Below are 27,480 nucleotides of genomic sequence, written 5' to 3' on the forward strand. Positions count from 1 at the left end.
CCTGTGACACAGAGTGACCTGAGCCACTGCAGTGACAATGCCAGATCCTTAACCCACCGCACCATAAAGGAACTCCACAATTTTTTTCACAATTGATTTTTATACATTCAACTTTTATTCTGTGACCTCACTAAATTCATTAGTTTTCACTTTTTTAAAAGATTGGTTTTAGGGAGTTCCCACCATGGCTCAGCCGAAATGAATTTGACTAGCATCCATGAGGACACATGTTCTATCCCTGGCTTTGCTCAGTGGGTTAAGGATCTGGTGTTGCCGTGAGATGTGGTGTATGCCACAGACATGGCTTGAATCCGGCACTGCTGTGGCTGTGGTGTAAAGCCAGCAGCTACAGCTCTGATTCGACCCTTACCTGGGAACCTCCATATGCTACAAGTGTGGCCCTAAGAAGACAAAAAAGATTGCTTTTAAAATATTTTCCTATGTATTCTATCTGTATTTCCATCACATCTGTGAATACAGACATTGTGACTTTTCCTTTCAATCTTTATGCTCTTTCTCACCTTCCTTCCTTCCTAACTGCTGTACCTGTGGCATATGGAAGTTCCCAGACCAGGGGTCAAATGGAAGCTGCAGCTGTGGCCTATGCCACAGCCACGGCCACAGCCACAGTGGATCCAAGCCACATCTGCCACCCACACTGCAGCTTGAAGTGATGCCAGATCCTTAACTCGCTGAGCCTGGCCAGAGATCCAATCTGCATCCTCACAGAGACATCAGATCCTTAATCAACTAAGCCACAACGGGAACTCATATTTCTTTTTCTTGACTTACTGTGCTGGCTAGGACAGCCATCCTGCCTTGTGTCCAATTTAATGGCATTCAGTATTTCACCCTGAAATACAATGTTGGCTGTAAACGTTTCAAAAATCCCTTTAGTAGACTGAGGAAGTCCTCTGCATTTCTAGTTTGCTAAGTTGTTTTTTGTTTGTTTTGCTTTTTTAGGGCTGCACCCAGGGCATATGGAAGTTCCCAGGCTAGGGGTCGAATGGGAGCTACAGCTGCCATCCTTCGCCAGTCATAGCAATGTAGGATCCAAGCCACGTCTGCGACCTACACCACAGCTCACTGCAACACGGGATCCCCAACCACTAATCAAGGCCAGAGATCAAACCAGCATCCTCATGGATACTAGGCAGATTTGTTCCCACTGCACCACAACAGGAACTCCCTAGTTTTTTCTTTTTAAATCAAGAATTTGTCATGTCTATAAAAATGATTTTCTCATCTGAATACGCCATTTGCTGGACTACATGGGCTTTTTGTTATTTTTCAAAATTTGATCTCCCTTTCATTTCTGGAATAAAGCCCACTCCATTGTGGTATATTATTCTATTTACATATTGCTGTATTCAATTTCTTGATATTTTATTAAGGATTTTTTTTCTCTCTAGGTCCTTGAGGGATTATTTATTTTATTATGACGTCAAATGTTGGTATTAAGGTTTATAGACTTTTTTTTGGGGGGGGGGTGTTTTTACCGTTTCTACGGCTGCTCCCGCAGCATATGGAGGTTCCCAGGCTAGGGGTCAAATCGGAGCTGTAGCCACCGGTCTACACCAGAGCCACATCAACGTGGAGCCGTGTCTGCGACATACACTACAGCTCACGGCAACGCCAGATCATTAATCCACTGAGCAAGGCCAGGGATCGAACCCGCAACCTCATGGTTCCTAGTTGGATTCATTAACCACTGCGCCACAACGGGAACTCCAAGGTTTATAGAACTTATGAGTCAGAAACCATTCCTTCTTTTTGTAATCTCTGGAAAAGTTTATATAAGATTGGCAATATTTCCTTCTAAAATGGTAAAATTACCAGTAACATCATCCAGGCTTGAAGTTTTCTTTATGGGAAGATTTTTAATTATGGCTTTAGCTTCTTTAATAGGTATCACAGTATTCAGCCTTCTTTAGTTTTGGTAAATTTAGTTTCTGAAGAATTTGCCTATATATATTCAACTTGATTTACATAAAGTTCCTATTTTCTTTCATTAATTTTCTTGATTTGACACAAAATATCCTTAAATTAATACAAAATGCAATGTCCAGAGCATAAACCATGCTATATGACTATTTATTTTTCATCATTCTTGCCAACTTTATATCAATTTTGTTCTTTCAAAGTAATTTCTTGGTTTCACTAATTTTTCTCTACTGTCTTTGTTTCTATATCACTTTTTTTTTTTTTGGTCTTTTTGCCATTTCTTGGGCTGCTCCCGCAGCATATGGAGGTTCCCAGGCTAGGGGTCTAATCGGAGCCGCAGCCACTGGTCTACACCAGAGCCACAGCAACGCGGGATCCAAGCCGCATCTGCAACCTACACCACAGCTCACGGCAACGCCAGATCCTTAACCCACTGAGCAAGGACAGGGATTGAACCCACAACCTCATGGTTCCTAGTCGGATTTGTTAACCACTGCACCACGATGGGAATTCCACACTAACTGTTTTACATCCAAGGGTTTTTTGGTTGGTTGGTTGGTTGTTTTATCATCTTGCCTGGGGTCTATGGAACCTGTTGTCCCTGTGGGTATGGAGCTGCCTCTGCTTTTTCAAATTCTTTATTCCAATCTTCATCCTGGCTTTCTGGGGTAGACTTTGTCTCTGCATAGCTTAATAGTCAGCCAATAATTTGGACAAAGATTAACATCAAACACTTTTGAATCTGTAAGCCTTTTGCTCTCTGTTAAGGGTTCCCTGTGTGAGATGGCAGGGGTGGGGGTGTTTACAATCAACATTGCAGCAGTTATCAGGTCTCCTTTGGCATTTACTTTCTGCCATGCTTGCTCAAATCCACCCTTACACGCATCACTTCTGAGTTAGACAAGTGTGTTTAGAGAATTCATCTTATCCATTTTATGGCTGTCTTGTTTCTAGGATCATCTTGTTTAATTTCTGGCTGCTTTCCTGCTCTCCAAGAATTAGTACTGTAACCTTTTAGGTTTTCCCTGTCCACTCCTAACTGATTTCCCACACTTTAACTGACAAAGGTGTCAATTTATACCCCTGCTCTGAATCAAGTCCATCCTCCCATAGGGCAAAGATGCTCGTTTTTGCAGTCAGCCACAGCCTGGTAAAGCTGTGGTCCCAACTTCCCCAATTTAGGGAGGATAAGACCTCACTCAAGAATGCTACAGATGCCAATGGTTCTTTTCCAAAGCTCTAGGAATTTTTTTAAATAAATAATTCTTAGAGTTTCCATTGTAGCTCAGTGGTAACAAACCCAAGTAGTATCCATGAGGATGCAGGTTTGATCTCTGGCCTCGATCAGTGGGTTAAGGATCCAGGGATGCTGTGAGCTGTGGTATAGGTCACAGATGTGGCTCGAATCTGGTGTTGCTGTGGCTGTGGTGTAGGACAGTGGCTACAGCTCCGATATGACCCCTAGCCTGGGAACCTCCATATGCCACAAGTGCGGCCTAGAAAAGGCAAAAAGACCAAAAAAAGAAAAATGTGAGGATATGAAGAAATGGAAACACTTTTACCCTGTTGGTGGAAATATAAAGTCCTACAGCCTTTATGCAAAACAGTATAGAGGTTCCTCAGAAAGTTAAAAATAGAACTACCAATACAATTCAGTGACCCTTCTTCTGGGTATAAATCCAAAGGAAATGAAATCAGTACCTAAAAGGGATATCTGCACTCCCAGGTTCATTACAGCATAATTCACAACAGCCAAGATAAGGAAAAACTCTTGAGGGAAATTAAAGGTGCTACTCTAGTGAACACATGAATGATAAGAAAGCAAAACCGCTTTACTGCTGCTATGGGGAAAGTTTTAGTGCTGTGGAAGATCAAACTAGCCACAGTGTCCCCTTAAGACAAAGCCAAATCCAGAGCAAAGCTCTAACTCTCTTCAATTCTATGAAAGCTGAGAGGTAACGAAGCTTCAAAAGAGAATTCTGAACTTAGCAGATGCTGATTCATGAAGCTTAAGGAAAGAAACCATCTCCATAATATAAAAGTGCAAGATAAAGCAAGTGCTGATGCAGAAGCTGCAGCAAGTTATCCAGGAGATCTAGCTAATCTAATTCACTATCAGGAGTTGCTTCTTAAGGATAAGCAAAGAAAAGGGTCTCTTGAGATGTAATCTACTCCTGGTGAAGATGCTGTAAAGAGTATTGACATGGCAACAAAGGATTTAGAATACTACATACATTTAGTTGATAATGCAACAGAAGGGTTTGAGAGGACTGACTCTAATTTTGAAAGAAGTTCTAAGGTAGGTAAAAATGATATCAAACAGCACTGCATACTACAGAGATACCATTTGTGAAAGAGTCAACAGATGCAGCAATCGATCACTGCTGTTTTATTTCAAGAAATTACCACAGCCACCCCAATTTTTAGCAACCACCACTCTGATCCATCAGCAGCCCTCAACATCAAGGCAAGAACTTCCACCAGCAAAAAGATTTATGTATGACTCACTGAAGTTATTGATGATGGTGAGCAATTTTTAGCGATAAATTTTTTTTTACATTAAGGTATGTACATTAGTTTACAGACACAAAGCTACTGCACACTTAACAGACGACGGTAAACATAACTTTTATACACACCAGGAAACCAAAAAATTTGGCTCAACTTTATTGCAATATTCACTTTATTGCGGTAGTCTGAAATCAAACCCACAGTATCTTCAAGACATGCTTATATGTCACTGACAGAAGTGACTCTGGTATTCTTTTCATGTTATTAAAACACTATGAATATAAGTATAGGCTGTGTATTCATGGAAAAATTAGAAGATACATATGGGATTTTGAAATGTTTATTGAAACAAGTACACAAAACTGAATATTTTAAAACATTACAAATAATTACAAATATAAACAACTCGACTGCAATGTGTTTTATATGTATTATGTACATATGTATGTTTATATATATATATACATGTACTTAAACTTTGCTTCATCTTTCAACTTTTTATCTGAGTAAAAAGAAGAATACTTTCCTCATTCAGGAGATTTTTGATGTTATAATAATTACCTAGAAATTAAGTGATAAGAAAATTTAAAATTATTTCCATAGAAATCATTTCCTTTTGATTAAATGTCCAGCCATCACTAAGGCATTAACAGTATATAGTGTCAGCTAAAAACAAAAAAACAAAACAAAAAAAAATGAATTCATCTAACTGAAAATAAAATAACTCTTATTTAATTCCAAGAACTGAAATGTCCAAGATTTAACCATCACCTGGTGATCCAGATAAGGCTTGAAAGAATATAAATTTCACATTATTTTGATAATGAATGCAAAAACAAATTAGACAAGGGTGCAGGAATGAAAAAAATCTCTCTCTGAACCCAATCATGTTTTTTGTTTTAGGTTTTGGTTTTTTAGCTGAAGTACAGTTGATTTACAGAGTTATATTATTTTCAGGTATTCAACAGTGATTCAATATTTTTATACATTATACTCCATTTAGTTACTATAAAATATTGCCTATATTCCCCGTGCTGCATATTATATCCTTGTATCTCATTTATTTCATACCCAGTAGTCTGTACCTCTTAACCCTCTTCTCCCATCTTGTCCCTCCCCCTACCACTCTCTCCATTGTAACCACTAGTTTGCTATTTGTATCTAGAGTCTGTTTCTGTTTTGTTATATTCATTTTTTTTCCATATATAAGTGAAAACATGTATCTTTCTCTGTCTATCTTACCTAACTCAACTGTTATTAGGCCTTGGGAACTGCTATGGATTCCATAAACAGCTGCAAATTAGGACAGTTTATATAGCATTGAGTACCTCACTGTGACTGTCTATATATTAGAAACTGAAACATATTAATTAGGATTAACTGAGTTAATAACTGTAATATGTTCACAACAGTGTTGGCACAAAGGACTAATTAGGATTAACTGAGTTAATAACTGTAATATGTTCACAACAGTGTTGGCATAAAGGACTACATAAACATAGCTATGTTTTCTTTCATTAGAATGTAAGCTTCAAGAAGGAAGGGATTTTTGCCTGTTTGTTCACATATGTATCCTACACTCTTAGAACAAGGCTTGGGAGACACCGAATCACATTCACTGAATGAATGAATAAATTAAAATTCCTATTTCCAAAGACTTGTGCTCTTCGATAGCTGATGAAGCATGCTATTCTATATGTTTAAAACAACACAGTAGTATCAAGAAAAAAAAGGAAAAATAAAAATAAAATAACACACTAAATATAGCACAGGGAACTATATCCAATCTCCTCCCATAGACCATGATGGAAATAATATTAAAAAAACAAGAATGTATATATATATACATACATATGTATGATTGAGTCATTTTGCTGTAGAGAGATTGGCACAACACTGTAAATCTACTTTAATAATTTAAAAAACCCACTAAGAATTGTTTGACTATATGTCTTTGGGATAACATAGGGGAAATAATTTTCCTTCTACCCTAGATACATATCTTATAACTAAATATTTTTATATTCAGCAATAACATTAAATTTTCATGCCTCAAAACAGTAATATACTATCTAATAACAAACTAAAAGAAAATATGCATCAAAATTCTTTCCCATCAGTCAAATCATGCTTTATTTTGACCACTTGTGGCTTCCATTTTTCATGGTGCTCATGAGCATTATAAAAATATTTAACCATGTGAAAGAAAATGTTTTTAATTATTCTTACCTGAAGGTACATAAAACGTATCCCCAGTTGTTATTATATAAGGTGTTTCATGTAAGGTACATAAAAGGTCACCGAAGTTAACATAAAAAACCTGTAAAATTAAAAATTAAAATCTCATTTCAAACTGTAATACCACCACAGCAACACTCCAAAGAAACTTAAAAGTAAACACAGCAGGCAAAATAACAGCCCTCCAAAGACGCCCAGACTTGCAGTTCCTGCTGTAGCACAGGAGAAACAAATCCAACTAGTATCCATGAGGATGTGGGTTCAATCCCTGGCCTCCCTCAGTGGGCTGGGGATCCCATGTTGCTGTGCCTGTGGTATAGGCCAGTAGGTGTAGCTCCAATTTGACCTCTAGTCTGGGAACTTCCATAAGCCTCGCAGGCAGACCTTAAAAAGCAAAGATGCCCAGACTCTAATCTCCAGAATTCACTATTTTACATGGCAAAGGAGACCTTAGATAGTGAGATTATCCTGGATTAGCTAAATTGTCCCAAATTATTCATTCACTATTGCTGGTGCTGAAGACAAGAGAGCCAAGAGCCAAGACGTGCAGGCTATTTCTAGAAGCTGATAATGACACCCTGGCCAAGAGCCAGTGAGGAAACAGGAACCTCAGTCCTACAACCACATGAAACTGATTTTTGCCAACAAGCTGAATGAACTTGAAAGCAAATTTATTCTAAGAGCCTTCTGAGAGGAATACAGATCTCCCAGCATCTTGGTTCCAGCCTTGTGATACTCTCAACAGAGGACCCAGCCAAGACCACCTGATTTCCGATCTCCATGACTGTGAGACAGACAACACATGAGTGCTCTTTAAATGTGTGGTAACTTCTTAAAGCAGTAATAGAAAACTAATGCAGGAAGAAATTTCTTTTGTTCTTCCTTATTTACTGGTTTATGAAAAGTCAGAGCCACTGTAAATATCACTTGGCTATAACAGAAAAATAACTATGTTTTATGCACATCTCTCCTTTTTTTTTTTTTTTTTTTGGCCATGCATGTGGAAGTTCCCGGGAGCAGGGACTGAACCTGTGCCACAGAAGCAGCCTAAGCCACTGCAGTGACAACACCAGATCCTTAACCCGCTGCACCACAAGACAACACCTATATACACCCTTTTAAAGATTACTGGCTTGGGACATGTAACTTAATCTGACTGATGAATCAAAAAAAAAGAACAAAAAGAAAAAATTAAGCATCAACATTAAGAAAGTAAAAGAGGATAAATATGGTGCTCAGTCATAAAGGCTTCTATATTCAAACACAGCAAATTTTACATTTTATATAGAGATATCACTGGTAATGACCTTTTTTTTTTTTTGACAATTAAATACAAACTGTAAGGCCTCGAACTTTGATATTCAAATTCTGTGATTCAGCTATTAAGAATATTTTGCCTCGGGAGTTCCCGCTGTGGCCCAGCAGAAACGAATCTGACTAGTATCCAGGCAGATGCAGGTTCTATCCCTGGCCTCACTCAGTGGGTCAGGGACCTAGTGTTGCTGTGGCTGTGGGGTAGGCTGGCAGCTGTAGCTCCAATTCGATCCCTAGCCTGGGAACTTCCATATGCTGTGGTTGCGGCCTTAAAAAGCAAAAAAAAGAAAAAAAAAATTAAAATAAAAAAATATTTTGCTTCAGAGAATTATGCCTCCTCCTCCTCTTCACTTTCTCTTTTCTTACCAACTTCTGTAAAAATATGCCTAAAAACAAAACAAACAAAAAACCCAGGAAAACAAGAGCAGCCAGCACTTACACAGAATACTTACTGCATGCCAAACACTGTTCTAAACACTTTTACTCATTTAATATATATGCATCTATCAAAGAGACAGATACTGTTTTAATAGCTTTTCACAAATGAAGAAGACAAGGCACAGAGGGATATAACTTTCCTAGGTCACAATGTAAAAGAGCTGAAATTTGAACTCAGGTACGCTGATTCCAGAATCCATGTTCTTAGCCATTGTAATATACTCCCTAAATGGAAAAAAGTTCTTAAAGTGGTTCTAAAGGTACTTTCATTATTTAATAAAAGAAATACTTTTTATTACATCCCAAAAATGTTACCTAAAAAAAGAACTACTCAGCTATAAAAAAGAATAATGCCATTTGCAGCAACATGGATGGAGACTCTCATACTGAGTGAAATAAGAAAGACAAATACCATATGAAATTACTTATATCTCGAATCTAAGATACAGCACAAATGAACCTTTCCACAGAAAAGAAAATCATGGACTTAGAGAATGGACTTGTGGTTGCCGAGGGGGAGGGAAAGGGAGTGGGATGGACTGGGAACTTGGTGTTAATAGATGCAGACTATTGCCACTGGAGTGGATAAGCAATGAGATCCTGCTGTATAGCGCTGGGAACTATGTCTGGTCACTTGTGATGAAGCATGATAATGTGAGAAAAAAGAATCTATATATGTATGTGTAACCGGGTCACTATGCTATACAGTAGAAAGTGGACAAAACACTGTAAGCCAACTATAATGAAAAAAAAATTAAAATAAAATAAAATTTAAAAAACACAGACTACCCAGAAAGTCAAAAATATATTTCTACACATTTTCTTATCTATTTAGTTTGTCTCTCTAAGCACACCTCTTTCCATTTCTGCAAACATTTTACTAAGAATGCTTCTGAGATTACACAAAAATAGAATGATGAATTCCCATGAATAAATATCGAACCACAATAACCTGCCCTATTCAGAGTCTGTTTCCCCCACTCCATATCATTTTGAAATGAATGCCCACCAGCATCATGAATAATCCATAAATATTTCAATGTGAACTGAAAAATCAAAGTCCCTTTTTAAAACATGATCCCAACACTGTTGTCACACCTATCTAGATGAATATTTAGTATCAAATGCCCACTTGGCATTCAGATTTCCAATTGTCTCTTAAATGTTATATTTTTAAAAGGTTTGTTTGAATGGAAATCCAAATAAAAATTACACAGTGATCTACCTTTTAAATCACTCAATCTAGGAGTTCCCGTAGTGGCGCAGTGGTTAACGAATCCCACTAGGAATCATGAGGTTGCGGGTTCGGTCCCTGCCCTTGATCAGTGGGTTAACGATCTGGCGTTGCCGTGAGCTGTGGTGTAGGTTGTAGACGTGGCTCTGGCGTAGGCTGGTGGCTACAGCTCCAATTAGACCCCTAGCCTGGGAACCTCCATATGCCATGGGAGCGACCCAAGAGATAGCAAAAAGACAAACAAAACAAAACAAAAATCACTCAATCTACAGTGGTTTTCAATTTGGGGGTGATTTTACCCCTGGGGGACAACTGGCAATGTCTGGGGCTGGAGACATTTTGAATTGTCACAACTAGATAGGTCCTAATGGACTCTAGTGGGTAGAGGCCAGAGATGTTTCTAAACATCTTAACAATGCACAAGATAGCCTGCCTCCAACAAAGAAATTATATGTCCAAAACGTCAACAGTGACATGGTTGAGAACCCCGATCTATACATTCTGCCTGGCTCCCTCTTTTTAATTCCTTGCAGCTTGTTTAAAAAAAAAAAAAAAATTCAAGCAGTAAAATCTGTTTTAAAATTTTTTACACAGCTGGATTTTGCTAATTAAACCCCACAGTGTCATCTGAAAATTTCTCTCTTCTTTATTTCCTTAAATTGGTAGTTAGATCCAAGGACTTGATCAAATTCAGGTGGTGTTGTGTGGGGGTTGTTTGTTGTTGTTGTTCTAAATAGGTGGGAGAGGCAAGACTACTTCATAGAAAGTGTATTCTTCCATCAAAAGGCACATGATGTCTGGTGGTGTTCTTTTTAGATGTTAGCAACACTTATGCTAGACCCAATAGTTTATCAGGTATTATAAAACAGCAATAATCCATTTGAACATTCCTTCTTCATTTATTAATTAGAATATTTCTAAAAAGGATAAATTTTCCCTCATCTATTTCGTAACCTAATAGTACAGTTTATATGAGAACAGCAGAACAAATGTTTAATTATTTCTTTCTATTTGCCATATTTGTTGTAAAAATGAGTTGGCTTCCTAGGTCTCCAACAGTGATAAATTAAGTTTTTCTTTTGTAGTCATCTTACTAATTCATTAATTTAGATATAATTGATGCATATCAATCCACTGAAGTTATTCTTACTGATACTCAAGTTTTCACATCTTTGCAGAGAGTCTTCGAGTTGGATCCTGAGGCCTTATGACCCAATCCTCATGGTCTTTAACAATTTACTATCAGGTTAGACAGAAATATTGAAGCTCATGGAGTTCCCATCTTGGCGTTGTGGTTAACGAATCCGACTAAGAACCATGAGGTTGCGGGTTCAATCCCTGGCCTTGCTCAGTGGGTTAAGGATCTGGCATTGCCATAAGTTGTGGTGTGGGTCGCAGGCGTGGTTCAGAGCCCACGTTGCTGTGACTCTGGCGTAGGCTGGTGGCTACAGCTCCGATTAGATCCCTAGCCTGGGAACCTCCATATGCCTCAGGAACGGCTCAAGAAAACGCACAAAGACAAAACAAAACAAAAAAAAAGAAAGAAAGAAATATCCAAGCTCAGGAGTCCCCACTGTGGCACAGTGGGTTAAGACTCCAAATGCAGCAGTTTTGTTGGTTTGATCCCAGCCCAGCACAGTAAGTTAAAGGATCCAGCATTGCCACAGTTGTGGTGTAGGTCCCAGCTCTGGCTCAGATTCAATCTCTGGTCAGAACTTCTCTATGCCATCGGTATAGCCATAAAATGAAAATAATAATAATAATAATCCAAGCTCAGGCCCAGGCCTGGAATCAGACATTTCTCTAAGATACTCTGATTCCTTTAAGTGTGTTGCCTTTTTGTTCTTTAGTTCTGGAACAATTACTGTCCAGTTTTTCAAATGTTTCTACCTTTGGGAGATTTGGGTTTTTGCTCTCTTATGTTTTTTTTCTGTTCTCCATAGCACTTAACTTTACCATTTTCCATTTCTTAATATCCTCGTCTTGTAGAACAGTTCCACAACTCCCATAGTTAATTTGTTCATTCTTCTCTGGTTTGATTTTAACACATCTACTAGTGTGACTTTCTCTATCACGACTGTCTATAACTGAGTTTGCACGGTTATGGCCCCTGCTGGTTCTCCATTTTTCCCTTTTTGTTTCTCAAAAGCACATATTTATTTAGAAGTGTGCTTCACTGGGGTTTGATCCCTGGCTCAGAAACTTCCATGTGCCAGGAGCACAGCCAAGAAAGGAGGGGGGGGTGTACTTCATCTTTTTAATGTAAAAATACTCCCCTTGTAATTTAAAAAAAAAAAATTTAACTCTGATTTTCATTATAAAAAGGTAAAGGCAATATTTAGAAGAAATAAAAATAAACTATATCAGTACTAACATGTTATTTTCTATAGTTTCTTAAATGTGTCATATTCATTTTTAAACTCTAGTCAGAAAAAGAACAGAATTTTCTCTTGTAGTTTGCTTAAATGTTTATTCTGAATATGTTTCTATATGGCCGTTCTTCAAAATAATATGCTTGAATTAATATAAAAATGTTTAGTAAAGTACCTGGAACATGTGCATGCTGTATAACTAATTATCACATAATAGTTTATCTCATTTCTAAGTCAAAATGCAAATATAACCATTTTCTTCCTACAGTACATTTTTGCAATTACTGTCAATGCTACAATAAATAATGACATACGTTCAGCTTCCCTAACTTTATTTTCCTAGGGAAAAATTCTGAAATGGCATTCATAGATGAAAGTGTACAAATAGTTTTCCAATAATTTCTAACTCAGTACTTATATTCTTTAATTTTAATGTGGATTCTCTTCAATATTAGCCAGGTTAAACACTTTCAAACATTTACTCTTCAATATTCCCTTTTGTATACTAAAAGAATTATAGTTTATTTAATAGGTAACTACTAGTAGTTCAATGATGACATTTCATAATGCTTATCTTCATTATTAACTGTTCCTTATCTATTACTTTAGTACTTACTGAAGCAACTATCTCCAAGTCCTCAATCTGCTAAGCAGTTATATGATTTTAAATGTCTTTTAATTTCTTTATTACTAAACTACATGATCGGAGAAATGAAATTTAGATTTAATTTCAATAATTCCCTCCAGCTCTAAAATTATAATGATTTGTTTGTAAACCTAATTCCTAAGATTCCTTTTTTTTTTTTTTTCCTTTTTAGGGCTGCATCTGCAGGCTAGGAGTCAAATTAGAGCTCAGCTGCCAACCTACACTGCAGCCACAGCAACGCTGGATCCAAGCCTCATCTGCAACCTATACCACAGCTTGCAACAGATCCTTAACCCACTGAGTGGGCCCAGGGATCGAACCCACATCCTTTTGGATACCAGTCAGGTTCTTAACCCACTGAGCCACAACGGGAACTACCTAAGATTCCTTTAAGACCATTTCTTGAACTTCTGAATCTCGGGAGTTCCAATTATGGCTCTAATGAATCTGACTTAGAAACCATAAGGTTGCAGGTTCGATCCCTGGCCTTGCTCAGTGGGTTAAGGATCCCACATTACTGTGGCTGTGGTGTAGGACGGTGGTACAGTTCTGATTCGACCCCTAGCCTGGGAATCTCCGTATGCCGCGAGTGCAGGCCTAGAAAAAAGGCAAAGACAAAAAACAAAAAAAAACCTTCTGAATCTCAATGTTACACTGCTATGCACAAAACAAGTACTTTTTAAACTGCCACTGATTGACTCTAAACAGATTTAACAAATAAGAAAACTGTCTCTGCAATGTGGTGATATCAATTCTGAGGAAAGAGCATTCTTAATGCCTCAAGTCCAATAACTCACAGTTGTACCAATAGTAAAACAGAAAAATACGGAAAAGTATACCCACCAAGGTATCCAGACCAACATGCTGCTTTCCTTTTTCTTGAAGTGGTCCCAATATCAATTTTCCAGTAGAAAAAAAGGGTGTATCCAATGTTTTATATACTTTCAATTCACCATGTTCAACACAAAATTGATATGTATCTCGTGGCCTTACAAGATCTAAGGGGAAAAAAATTAACATAAAGTAATATCAATGACACTGCTCAATGATATAAGATATACACTCATATACAGTTATTTCTAGATGAAAACCCGCCTTAGAAAGATAGATGTGCTTAAGATCACTGACTCTGGAGCTACAATGCCAGAGGTAAAATCCTATCTCTGTCTCACAGGCTCTGTGACCTTGGGCAAGTTGCTTACTCTCTCTCTGTGCCTCTGTTTTCTTTTCCATAAAATGGGACAACATCAGTTCATCTATGTTAGAGTTGTGAACATCAAATGAGTTAACATGTGTAAGGTATTTAAAACAATGGCATTAGGTAAATAACAATGGTAGCATTATTCCTGTAACAGCTCAGAAGGGAAACAAAATGAGCTAAGAGACAAGGAAGAATTCCTTATCTTTAACATTTTTAACTAGAGTTCCCATTGTGGCTCAGCTGTAACAAACCCAACTAGTATCCATGAGGATGTAGGTTCCATTTCAGTGGGTTAAGGTCTGGCATTGCCATGAGCTATGGTGTAGGTTACAGACACAGCTCCAATCCCGAGTTGCCACAGCTTGTGGGCAAAGGCCAGCAGCTATAGCTCCAATTCAACCCCTAGCCTGGGTACCTCCACATGCCATAGGTGTGGCCCTAAAAAGCAAAAAAAAAAATTTTGACATAGCCACAGTATAAATGTATTATGATCATGACAATAAATTCTGTTGTGCTTGTTAGACTGATTATTAAACAATAAGATTTTTATTTATTTATCAGGTAAAGGTTCTAAGTAACCAGAGTTCTAACTGTAGCTCACAAATTACTGTCTCATTTTTAATATCCCTTTTACTTACAAACTTTTTCAGATGTGTTATTAACGCATTTTCCTATCATCAGCTTGTTTCCTTGGATATCTAGAAATGTTAGTAATCCCACAAACTACATAATATAGAAAATATACAGGCTCAAGAAACAAAAAGTGATGAATTCCTGACCACACTCAAAACTTCCTTAACCTGATATACAATACAGCAGTGTTTTTAGTTGACACTACACTAAATGGAATTCTCTGTACTTCTACTTCTGTTGCCAAATAAACAACCTGAATATAGAAATAACTTTGCCACTTAAGGTATCAAATGGGAGCTCCCGTCGTGGTGCAGTGGTTAACGAATCTGACTAGGAACCATTAGGTTGTGGGTTCGATCCCTGGCCTTGCTCAGTGGGTTAAGGATCCGGCCATGAGCTGTGGTGTAGGTCGCAGATGCAGCTCAGATCCTGCACTGCTATGGCTCTGGCGTAGGCCAGTGGCTACAGCTCCGATTAGACCCCTAGCCTGGGAACCCCCATATGCCGTGGGAAGCAGCCCTGGAAAAGGCAAAAAGACAAAAAAAAAAAAAAAGACATCAAATGGAACTTATTTCACAGCCAAAAATTTAAGTGTAAATACCATTACTGCCTCTCTGGTTTGACCTATTTGTCCTCAGACTTAGGATAAATGGCCCTCAGTATTCACTGCTACAGTCATAACAGTTGTTAAAACATTTAAATATTTCCTATATGTAAATATTACCTGGCTGGCAAATAGCTGAGTGTCACCTAATTAACCACACTATAGCCCATCCCTTAGGACCTATCAAGGGTTTCCAAGACGCTATATGTTTAATGCCTACTAAGTACAGCAGGAGGCTTCTAGGACCCTGTGCTGGCCTTAGGGTTAAGCCTGGCATTTGTTTAGCTGACTGTCATCCCCCTCAAAGGTTTCATGCCCCAGATACTATTACTTGCATCTCACAGCACAAATGGCTGTCTATATCCCACCTACAGTCCCTGTCTGGTCTCACAGGAAGGGTGTACCCAGGAGTTTGCTAGTTAACTTGCTACCATTCCCTTTAACACCCTTGTTGCTGTATGTCCTTCTGATCAAAGAAGGCCTAGACCTGACTGGGAGAGGCACACCCCTGATGGTAGCCCATGTATCCCAGAGGACGAATGCTTGGCACTCTGTCCCCAGAGGCTGTCTGCCATCAATTCCCCTACAGCAGTCCTCCTACAGGCTGTTTACTGGAATTTGACTTTGGCTCTGAAACATCTGGGAAGAAAAAGGGAAAGGAGATAAGCCAATCTTGAAGCAAAGAGTTTGTCCTTACTAGTTGTTTTTGTATTTTTTAATTTTATGATTTTTACTTTTTTTATTATAGTTGATTTACAGTGTTCTGTCGATTTCTACTGTACAGCAAAGTGAGCCAGTCATATACACACACACACACACACACACTTTCTTACTAGTTGTTAAACTAAGCATCTTCAATATTATCTTACCCATAAGAATAATCTCTCTTGTTTCTGGGTCTTTTACCCTTGTTGGCTGCAAAGGATCTCCTAGAGGTACATTCAGATTTACCATCAATTTATTCTCTGCAAAAGAAACACCACTGAAATACAAACTATTTGCCTAAGTAGAATGATTTAATACAAAAGCAAACATCCTAAAATTCATAAGCCTATTGAAACATGACAACTCTCAAACTCTTCCATCATTAAGAAGTTAAATGGTGTTTTACATACTAAGAGAGCTGAAGTATGCATTATACTTTAGAAAGAATTCATTAAAACATCTATTTTAAGCATAGTTTGAGCATGGAAAAAGCTAAGCTTCATTTGGACAGGGCAATTTACTCATGTGAAAATGTTTTATACTAAGCTATTAATGATTTTTTTAAAGAATAAAATTAGTTTACTTTCAAAATCTGAAGAAAAAAAAGTAGGCATTAAAAAGTGAATTTACCCTGACATATTATTATATCTGAAGCTTTTAGAGGTATATTTCAAAATCTGCAAAGAGCTACTTCTCAAAGCACTGTTATTTAAAATAAGACATAAGTTCATACTTCTTTCATCGTTATCAAGGCAGATCCTTTTCCTATTCACTGCTGTGTTGACTTTTCCCAAGTTTCCTTTTGTTTTCCTTTTACATGATACTGTGTCTGGGGACAGTATTCCACCAACCACAAATCCTCCTGAAATTTAACCCCCCCCCCCAAAAAAGAGGTAATTATCATACCTGGCAAAGTAAAAATCTTGAAACAAAACTCATTAAAATTAATACAGCACACTTCCTTTCAAAGTACCAAAGAATTACATTACTATTACTATACTCTACAACTAAAAATTCAAATAACACAAATAGCAACCAATTTCACTTATATCTCTACTATGCTAAATCTAGAAGTACTGATGAAGCATGATTGAATGATTCCTGTTGACTGAAATCAACAATCATCAGTGGAGGTTAAAAAAAAAAAGAACACACAGATCAGCAACGAACTGTTTATAGTAATCCACAAATGACTCTAGAACTATTATCCATCTAAGAAAGGAATAACTTTAAGATAACACTCAATATACTTTCTTTCCCGCCCTCTACTATTTCTATAAAATAATATGGGGAAATGGAATGAGAATAATATCAGGGAATACTTAATCTTTAGCAGTTATAATTTTCTCACATTCTGATCTAATACTTCACTTTTTGCAATTAGGAATCTTGTTAGATACACAGTATAGAAATAACAACACTCTATAAAGCCACACACTCACTCCAAACTGCTACCAAAGTAGGGGGGATCAGCATCTCTATAGTAATCAGAGAAATCTGGGCTTGCATCTATTTTTGTCATTTTTAGAGGATGATGATTAAATAAGGTAATTATGTAAACATAAGATGATCTTTGGTACATCTTTGAGAAACTATAGCAATTATCATTATAATTTTATTTTGAGACATTAAAGCCTAAATTTTACCTGATGGTCTTCCTTGATAATTTATTCGCTCCCCTCGCCAGTATTCCAAAGGTTTCGATCGTGTTCTCATGGTCCTGCGAACATTTGGTGTGTTGGAGGGCAATACTGTAAAAAGACATCAGACAAAAAAATGTACACACATAAATGTCGCATTGGATGATACTCTGCAGTGATATTTTCTAGAACACTAATCCTTCTAGACAAAACACTAGAAAAACACATTTTAAAATATACATAAGAAAAGCCAATGAAAAAATAAGCTACCAGAATGGAAAAGATTTAAAAACTTGGTAATATCCATGGTTAATGATGTTAAAGGTACACAAGAATTCTCATATATTGTAGGTAGAAATGTAAACTTACTGAAAACAATTTGAAAACACCTATAATTGTAATGTTCTTTGACTTGGAAATTTCATTTTTAGAAAATGAGTTTGCAAAAAAAAAAAAATTGGAGTTCCCATCATGGAAATGAATCTGACCAGGAACCACGAAGTTGGGGGTTCGATCCCTGGCCTCGCTCAGTGGGTTAAGGATGTGGTGTTGCTGTAAGCTGTGGTGTAGGTTGGAGACGTGGCTCGGATCTGGCATTGCTGTGGCTCTGGTGTAGGCCAGCAGCTACAGCTCCAATTCGACCCCTGGGCTGGGATCCTCCATATGCTATGGTTGTGGCCCTAAAAAAAGCAAAAAAATATAAAGAAAAAATTGAAAACCATCTAAATGCTCCACAATAGGAAATGTGTGAATCAGAGGTAGCTATATATATGTGCAAGTATACATACAAAGCAACTCATTTTATCTGAACAATTCAAAGTTCTATATACTAAGTTTGTTAGCCATACAATCAACTTCCTATGTTCTTAGTTACTTTTGGTTTGCAAGACTGTCCAATTCTGAAAATGGTTTATCAGAGTCTCCCAATCTAACTGTATTGTTTATATTAAAACCTTGCTTTTTCTTTTTTTTTTCTTTATACATTTTAGTTGCTAGGTTGTTTGGTACATAATAGTTTAGGATTTTTCTATCTTCTTCATAAATTGCTAATTCTATTATTACAAGTCCTTTATCTTGTTCAGCACTTTTCATTTTAAATTTCACTTCATTTAATAGCAAAATGCACTATTTTCTTTTTTTGTTATATTAGTCTACCTAATTCTTTGAGAATCTTTTAAAGTTTGTTTCAAGTGTTTCTTACAAACATGTAGGTTAAGTTTGTACTGTTTAACCAAATCTGATAGTCTGTATCTTATTAGAGGAACTCAATCCATTCACTGCTTAGTGTAACAAGGAATGTGCTTCTTTTTATTCCTTTCATCTTACTTTATATTTACTGGTTATTTGACATTAGTGATCCTATTTTCCCCTCATTTTTATTGGTTTGATCACAATGCCATTTCCTTCCCCATGCCCCAAACCTTGATCATTTCAAAATTTTGCTGTGCTTTTTCACTCTAATATCTGTTACCTTCCTATTTCTGACCCTCAAAAGTCAAACTCTCATTTTTCCATGGTTATATTAAAAAGCTATATACCTTACCAAGATATGTTATCGTCTTTTTTCTCATTTAGTAAAATGAAACTTTTAGAGTACTTTTATTACTATTCCCCCTCTTCCACTCCTACTCTCCTGACCCCCATACCAAGTTTTGTTAAGATCTGGATTTCAAGCTATTACTGCAAAAATCTTTGCTTAGCACTTATAAATCCCCAATCACATTAGCATTAAGCAGCTGACACACATTAATTGTGTGTGAACAATAAGACATGCCTTTGCATAATCCCCTTCCCTAGGACAGTGTGGGACCTTGACATAATCAAAAGAATATGGCAAAAGTCCTGGGAAGTCACTCCTGTTATTGCATCATCCTGATGACACATATAAAACACTATCTAGCAGAAGCAGAGAGAAATTCTTCCTTGCTGACCGTGAAGAACCAGCTGCCTTACTGTAATGGGAGCTATGGCAAGGAACTGCAGGTGACCTCTAGAAACTGAGAGCCACCAAGGAAACAGGTACCCCAGTCCTCCAAGTCCAAGGAACTGAATTCTGCTAACAACCACAGGATCCTGGAGGAGGACCTCAAGTTCAGGTAAGACCACAGCCCATGTTGACAATTCTGACTGCAGCCTATGAGACTCCTGAACAAAGGATCCAGCTAATTTGTGCTTAGGCTCCTGAACCATGGGAAACATGGAATAATAATGTGTGTTGTCTACACCACTAATTTTGTAGTAATTTGGTTCACAACAATAGGAAACAAATGTGCAGTATTTAAATTTAAGCACATATATTGAGAATCATTCCTCACTACTGTTACTTCTCTTTGGACTCAATTCTGATTTATATAATACTTGGTTAGATTACCTCACATGGAGGATACTAAACTTGATCTTGTATTGTCTGCAGGGTAAATTCATTTATTTATCAGAAAGAAAGATATCTTGGCTAGTTATAACACTGGATTGTAATAGATGTCTGAAAGTGGGGTTATATATATTATTATTTTATTCTTCCAGTGTTATACAGATAACCAGTGCTAGTCATTTTTCCCTCCTTTATATGTAACTTTTTCTGTCTGGAAGCTTTCCCTTATCCTTGAAATTTAGAAATTTTATCTGCTTATGTCTAGAGGTATATGTTTTTCATTAATTCTCACTGGCAGGTGGTAAACTCACCTCAAAACTGCAGATTTCAAGCCTATTTTTATCCCAGGGAAGTTTTAACTAGTACTTTCTTTAAATGCTTTTACTCCTCCATCTGTTTCCACCACTCCCTGGAAATCCTACTATTTTCATGTTTTATCTGCTTTCTCCATGTTATTTCCATTGCATTTTTTTTTTATTCATGGTTTCCATCTTTTTTGTATTTCTGTTCTATTTCTGCCATGTCAATACCAGCCACTAAATCAGGTCTCAACAGTAACTACTTTCAGTTCATCCTGACTTTTTAAACTGAAAAAATATGCTTTAGTGCCAAAAAGCCTTCTATAACTAAACCTCTGAAAGTACTCATATTTCTTTCATTGTTAAAACTGTTATCCATCTACTACAAAAGTTCTAGCTTACCAGAAGCTACCTACTGTTCTTAAGCATAAAGCTTGATTTTCCTCTCTCAGGTTGTGGGAGCCCCTGCTCAGGGACTTTTTTTTTTTCCTCTTTGCCTATTCCTGACTCCAGTCATATTTCACTCCAAGACAAGCATTAAGCATTAAGAAGTATAACAATCTCTCTTCACATGGGCCCACAAAATACTAACTGACAAGATGTGAGGTTCTGAGTGAAGCAATTAGAGAAAGCTTCATTACTACTGGTTCTCCTGAGGCACCACAGGAGCACTCATAGCCTCAAGTAGAGGGAGAAACATAAAAAGTCACTCCAGTCCCACAAAGGTGGAGGTTACAAAGGTGGGATTCGATCCCCGTGAATCCTGACTGGCAAATTATCTCTTTGAGAACCATTGAGTTTTACTCCTTACACAGGCCTCTCTGCGGGTTCCCTAACACCCAGCTTTGCCTACTTACCTATCCTAGTTACTGCTTTGTCTAGACTGAACTGGGTAAACATAAAAGAAACTGTCGGGGGTACTATCTATCTAGCAATTATATTTTATGGAATTCTGCACCCTAGCTTCTTTGCCTAGGTGGGATCAGCTCCCTATTACAGGGAGTAGGATTATTTACTATGAGTGAGAGGATTACAGAATTTATACATGGACATTAAAAAAAGTGGTCTGTAATGATAAAGCATGAAAACTAAACATGAAGTTTTTTTTGGGGGGGGGGGGTTGTCTGTGTGTGTGTGTGTGTGTGTGTGTCTTTTTAGGGCTGCACCCGCAGGCACATGGAGGTTCCCAGGCTAGGAATCCAATTGGAGCTGTAGCTGGTGGCCTTCGCCACAGCCACAGCAACGTGGGATCTGAGCCGTGTCTACAACCCATACCATAGCTCACAACAACACCAGATTCTTAACCCACTAAGCGAGGCCAGGGATCAAACCTGCATCCCATGAATACTAGTCAGAATTGTTTCTGCTGAGCCACAAGGAGAACTCCGAAATATGAAGTTTTAACTTATTGATAATTAATCCAAATAATACTTTCTCCCTGCTTGAGAAAAAAAATAAGTTATATTTAGAAATAAAGGTCTTACAATATGAAAATTTTAAGAGAAAAATAATCTTACCTAATTTGTGATGCATTTTGTTCTCTGGCGTTGAGTTACATCTTTCTACTCTTGGATCATCTGTAAATTGCAAAAGAAATACCATGAGCAATAGCCACTCATTCCATGTTGAATTTAAGTGTGTTACTTGGTTCCTTTGGTATAAATATTTTAAAATAAAATTCAACCTGACAATACATTTTATTATTTCCTTTGCTTTTCACTACTGAAGAATGATAACCAAGGAAATAAAGTATAACATGTGTCTAGATTTTGTTACAATGATTTTATCTTAAGAACCACTGATGTGGCACAGGTTTGAGGATTTGACACCTGGCCCAGGAACGTCCATATGCCTGGGTGCAGCATAAAAAAAAAACACACAGAAAAGGAAAAGTCAAAGGCATTGGCCTGGAATTGGAGGTACTGATATGAAATGGTTTCTAAATACAGTATACCGGAGTTCCCATTGTGGCATCTGATCATGAGGAAACATCAGAGAGACATGAGTTGAAGGTCATTCTAAAGAACTGAAAAACCCGCACTCTTTAAAAAAGTGTCACTAGGAGTTCCCGTCATGGCTCAGTGGTTAATGAACCTGACTAATACAAACGAGGAGGGCTCCATCCCTGGCCTTGCTCACTGGGTTAGGGATCCAGTGTTGCCGTGAGCTGTGGTATAGGTCGCAGATGCAGCTCAGATCTTGTGTTGCTGTGGCTGTGGTGTAGGCTGGAGCCTGCAACTCTGCTTCAAACCCTACCCTGGGAACTTCCATATACAGTGGGTACCACCCTAACAAAATTTAATTTTAATTTTAATTTTAAAAAAGTGTCAAGGTCAGAAAACTTAGAAGACAACTAAGAAACTATTCCTTATTAAAGGAAACTGAAGGAACATGAGATCTAAATCCATGATCCTGGACCAGATCCTGGACCAGAGAGGAAAAGAAACACTGATGGAACTGCAGGTGAAATGTGCATGGGGTCAGTGCAGGAAGACCAGTAAGGCTGATTTCCTGACTTGGATGGCTGAAGGTGATTACATTCTCATCTTGCATAATGTCTGCACACACTCAGACATAATAATATTATTCAACTTACTTTCAAATAGTCCAGAAAAAGTCTAAGAATAATAAACACACGTAACATTTATGTAGGGAAGGGAAGGAGGGAGATAGAACAAATACTGTAAAATGCTGACAACTGTGGAATCCAGATGAAGGGGATATGGTATTCCTGAGTAAATTTGAAATTATTTCCCAAAAAAGTATACATATTTTAAAAAGGCAACACAGAAACGATTCCAGAATAACAAAGATTTTTTTTTGAAAAATCCAAAGATTAAATAAGCAAGAAAATAGAAGAAACAAGTATTCTGCAAAGGAAAAAAGAAATAATGCTGGCTTCGAATGTCTACTCATAAGCATTAGCTATCATGAGGTAAAAGAGCAAAAGCTAAATGGCTTAAAGGTTTTTACTATTTGACTAGTTATTCGTTGTCTTAAGAAGAGAGAAAATTTCTGCTTTCTTGCTAGCATACGTGAGATTGTCTACCAACTCTACAAAGAAGTAACAAAGCATATCTGTTAGGACAATAAATATAAATGCGTTAAACATGTATTAAAGGAAAAATAAGACTGACAGAGAAAGTCAAAAATAAAAATTCAGTCATGCTGTTTCTAAGCCACTTTGGTTTAGTTTGGTTAAAAAAAAAAAAAAAGCTTAAGTACAATGGTAATTAAAAATATAAGAAACAACAACAAACCAAAAGAAAGTGTGGGGGGTAGAGGGGCATAATACTATTACACACAAAAAAGGCTACAAGGTAAAAAGCACTGTTAACATGATCAAGAAGGTTCTATATGCAGACTTACATGCACAGGAACAGCACTGAAATGTACAAAGCCAAAACAGACTACTGCAGAGGATGTATTTTATTTTACTTCAGTCCTTAACAGACCTCGCAAATGATAAGGATAAAAGGATCAGAATAATATGAAGTATATCAATATCCATATGCAAGATCCCATTCTTTTCCCCAAAATCTGTTCCTTCTTTACTCCAAATGAAGTAATGATAATACCATTCTTCCAGGCATTCAGGCCAAAAACCTTAGAGTTCTCTATCTGTGATGCCTCCCTTTCTCTTACCCCAGATCCCATCCATCAGGAAACCATGTTGACTCCATCACTGCTCTCCACATGCAGAATGCTCCACCCTGTCCAAGCTATCCCCTCTCACAGGGATCACTTGCCTCACCAACTGGTCTCCCCACTTCCAACCTTACACCTGCGCCCTCAAACTTATCAGGCTACACTCCTAAGGTGTCATTCACAGCAGCCACAATGATTCTGTTTTACAGGTCAGTCATGTCTCTCCTCTGCTCAAAACCTTCTACTGGCTTCCCATCCCTCTCGCTTTTTTTGTTTGTTTGTTTTTGCTTTTTGGTCACACATGCAGCACATGGAAGCTCCTGGGCCAGGGATGGAATCAAAGATTCCACAGGACGCCACAGCTGCAGGGATCCTTAACCCACTGCTCCAGGCTAGGGATCAAACCCTCACCACTTCAGAGACAACACCGGATCCTAATTCACTGCACACAGTGGGAACTCCCCATCTCTCTTGGTAAAAGCCAAAACTCCTGACAAGAGACTTTGACATCCTATGTGATCTTTCATCTTGTCACCTCAGTGACATTATCTCCTACTTCTCTTCCTCTACTCCATCCTTCCTGGCTTCCTTGGTGTTTCTAACTAAACCAACTCTTCATCACATCAGAATCTTTGCCCTGGATCTTCCCTCTACATGGGGCGCTACTTCCCCATATATCTGCACGATTTGATTTCTCACCTTTTTCATATCTTTGCTCAAATTATCACATAAAGCCTTTTCTGTCTATCTAAAAATATAACCCTCATTTCCCACCCTAAAAATTTCTGCTCCATTTTTCTACTCTCAACATCCCAACAAATCACAAGTTTTGCTACCTTTTTCCCCTAGAAGAATGGATAGTATCCATAATATCCCATAAATATTTAATAAATTTCATAAATACTCAAAGTATATTAAAAATACAAATCCAATTACATTAACAAAATAATGAGTATGTATATTTTTAATCCATATCTGTACACGAAAACAATGTCCTCTTTTTCAAGCATCCATGGAAGAAATAAGAATTTTTCCATGAATTTTATGTGTTCTAGGCATACTCCAGAACCCAAAGAAAATTCAAAGAATAAATAATACAGGCCAAAGTTATCTAGAACAATGAAATGAAACTAGAAATAATCAACAAAAGAATAAAACAAAACACAGCTTCTTAGGATGACAGCCAACAATGTATATTTAACATAAACCAGGTATTAAACTAAGAAATGTACAGTCATCTTTGTATCATTCTATATGATTAGAATTATTACCACCTTTTTACAAATAAGAAAGCTGAAGCTAAGACTATTGAAATTTCAAGATAATGCTGTTAATAAGTGGTAAAGTTAGATTCAATCCCAGGTTCCTGACACTGGAGACCAAGCTCTCGGCTAATGTACTCTTTTATATAACTCCTGGGCCAAAGAAAAATCACCCTTATAATTTAGAGTACAATATATAATAAGAACTCTATATTAAAAAAAAAAACTTTTAATATTAAGCTAAAACTAAACTCCCAAAAAGTCACTGCTTTTTCTTTACCAAATAAAAAATAGAAAAATAAATGTAAAAAGCATTCAACTTAGAAGAGAAAAATAACAGAGTATTAAACACAGGGAGAGGAGTTCCCATTGTGGCTCAGTGGGTTAAGAACCCGACTAGTATCCATGAGGATGCAGGTTCAATCCCCTGGCACTGCTCAGTTGTTTATAAAAATCCAGCATCGCTCTGAGCTGCAGTGTAGGCTGGCAGCTGTAACTCCAGTTCAGCCCCTAAACTGGGAACCTCCATATGTCTCTAGTGCAGTTCTAAAAAGAAAAAAAAAAATTAAACACTGGGAGAAGAAATAATTTAAAAGGAGATTTAGTGAATTAGGAAAGAAAAAAATAATACAATATTATACTTCACACACTTAGTTTGGCTGCGCCTGAAGCACTAAAAGTTCCCAGGCCAAGGATTGAACCTACACCAACCTGAGCCACTGGAGTGACAACACCAGGTCCTTAACCCACTGAGTCACACGAGAACTCCTCAAACACATCTTTTATGGGCATAAAAAATTATAAACATCTTTATTATGAGGCATTTTAAAAATTTTAACACTTAGCTTTAGTAATCATCAATATATGCCTAATCTTGCTTCATTTATACCCTTATCAGCTTAAGGTTTTAAAATACTGGAGTAGGTATCTTAAGTGCCAACTCTACTCTGTCCTACTTCAAAGAAAGGACTGTCACTCATATCTCTCCCTCTTTCCCCCTCTCTCTCTTTTCCCTCCCTCCCTCACCTCAGTATAAAGTTTAACATCTCTAACCATAAAGTAAGGCTCCTAAGAGCAGGTACTCAGTAGACATTTGCCACTGGTGGTAATTTAAATTTAAATAAAATATAGCACACCTTACTCCAGCTGCATAACACTATAAAAATCAAGACAGTAGAAAATAAATCATAACTTACCTGAACTTTGCTGAACTTCATTATCATCCACATCTGAATTATTCTTTCCAGATGTTAAACAGTTCTTGAGCCTAGATGGTCCACTTGAAGAAAAAAAAAAGGGGGGGGATAAACCACAATTTTATCACTTGTATAAGATATATATATCTACCTTAATGATCATTTTTCTCCTAAAACTGCCAAAGACTTCTTTCTTATAAAAACAATGATGGTCTTATAGGACCTTAAGAATATACTTACTTTGCATTAAAAAAAATCTATAATTTAATCCCACAATTGACCTGTCAAACAGTTTATAACCTTTTAAAACTAACTCATGGATCAGTTATAAATTTATATCAACTCAACACTCTGATAAAAATCAAATCATAAGAAGTAAAATTAGAAATAAATCAGTTCATCTTAACTTTTTTAACTACAGTCAAAAACAAGCAATTCTAAATATAGTCCAGAAATTGTTCAGAGATGACTCAGCTTATCCCAGTCCTAGATCCTTTTCTCCCTCTTATCAACCCAGAACAGGCCTAGGCTGCCAAATAGTAAAGAAATCTTAGCCATTCCTTTAAAGTCTAAGAATCTGCCTCCATATGTGACTTCAGATATTATGAGAATAGGTTAATTTGTTTTTTTCACTGAATATGCTCACTTTAAACATAAACCCACAAATTCTTAGATAACGGTCTTTTCAAAGGGTATAGCCTAATTCTAACTCCGTTCTTCTTGAGTGTGCTGTAGACTTCATGACTGGTTTCTAATGAAGAGAATTAAGTTGAAGACTTCAGAGGCAAAGTCATTAAAAGGCCCTCTGGGAGTTCCCACTGTGGCACAACAGGATCAGCAGCTTCTCTTCAGCACCAGGACACAGATTCAATCTCTGGCCCAGCACAGTGGATTAAAGGATCCTGTGTTGCTGCAACTGTGGCATAGGTAGCAACTGCAACTCTGATCTGATCCTTGACCCAGAACTCCATATGCTTTGGGGCAGCCAAGAATGGAGGGGGGAAAAGGACACTAAGACTTCCGTGGTAGTCACACTTACTCTTCAACCACCTGCTCAGTGGGAAGCTGGCTGCCATACTGAACAGCCATATGGAGAGCCACATGACAAGGAACTGTGGCCGCCAGCAAACAGCCATGTGAGCAAGTCACCTTACAAGTAGATACTCCAAGTTCCTGCCACGCTTTCAAAGACAGATACCTTAACCACTATACCTCACGAGAAAT

At 37.4% G+C, this 27,480-nt stretch overlaps 1 protein-coding gene across 3 annotated transcripts in view; it reads right to left on the reverse strand.

The window, feature by feature from the left end:
• Window positions 1-4,887: 4,887 nt before the first annotated feature.
• The window catches only part of CENPC (centromere protein C), a 76,303-nt gene continuing 53,710 nt past the window's right edge, over window positions 4,888-27,480 (reverse strand). For 2 of the 3 annotated variants that reach the window (XM_047798375.1, XM_047798374.1), the window contains 8 exons: window positions 26,257-26,339; window positions 21,668-21,727; window positions 17,487-17,591; window positions 16,574-16,702; window positions 16,005-16,100; window positions 13,541-13,695; window positions 6,685-6,775; window positions 4,888-5,016 (listed from right to left, as the gene is read on the reverse strand). In XM_047798375.1, the coding sequence (XP_047654331.1) occupies window positions 4,946-5,016; window positions 6,685-6,775; window positions 13,541-13,695; window positions 16,005-16,100; window positions 16,574-16,702; window positions 17,487-17,591; window positions 21,668-21,727; window positions 26,257-26,339 (790 nt within the window). In that variant the 3' untranslated portion in view covers window positions 4,888-4,945. The remainder of the gene's footprint in view (window positions 5,017-6,684; window positions 6,776-13,540; window positions 13,696-16,004; window positions 16,101-16,573; window positions 16,703-17,486; window positions 17,592-21,667; window positions 21,728-26,256; window positions 26,340-27,480) is intronic. The other variant, XM_047798376.1, reaches the window with a different exon arrangement.

This window comes from Phacochoerus africanus, chromosome 10 (assembly GCF_016906955.1).
Source record: "Phacochoerus africanus isolate WHEZ1 chromosome 10, ROS_Pafr_v1, whole genome shotgun sequence".
Taxonomy (NCBI): domain Eukaryota; kingdom Metazoa; phylum Chordata; class Mammalia; order Artiodactyla; family Suidae; genus Phacochoerus; species Phacochoerus africanus.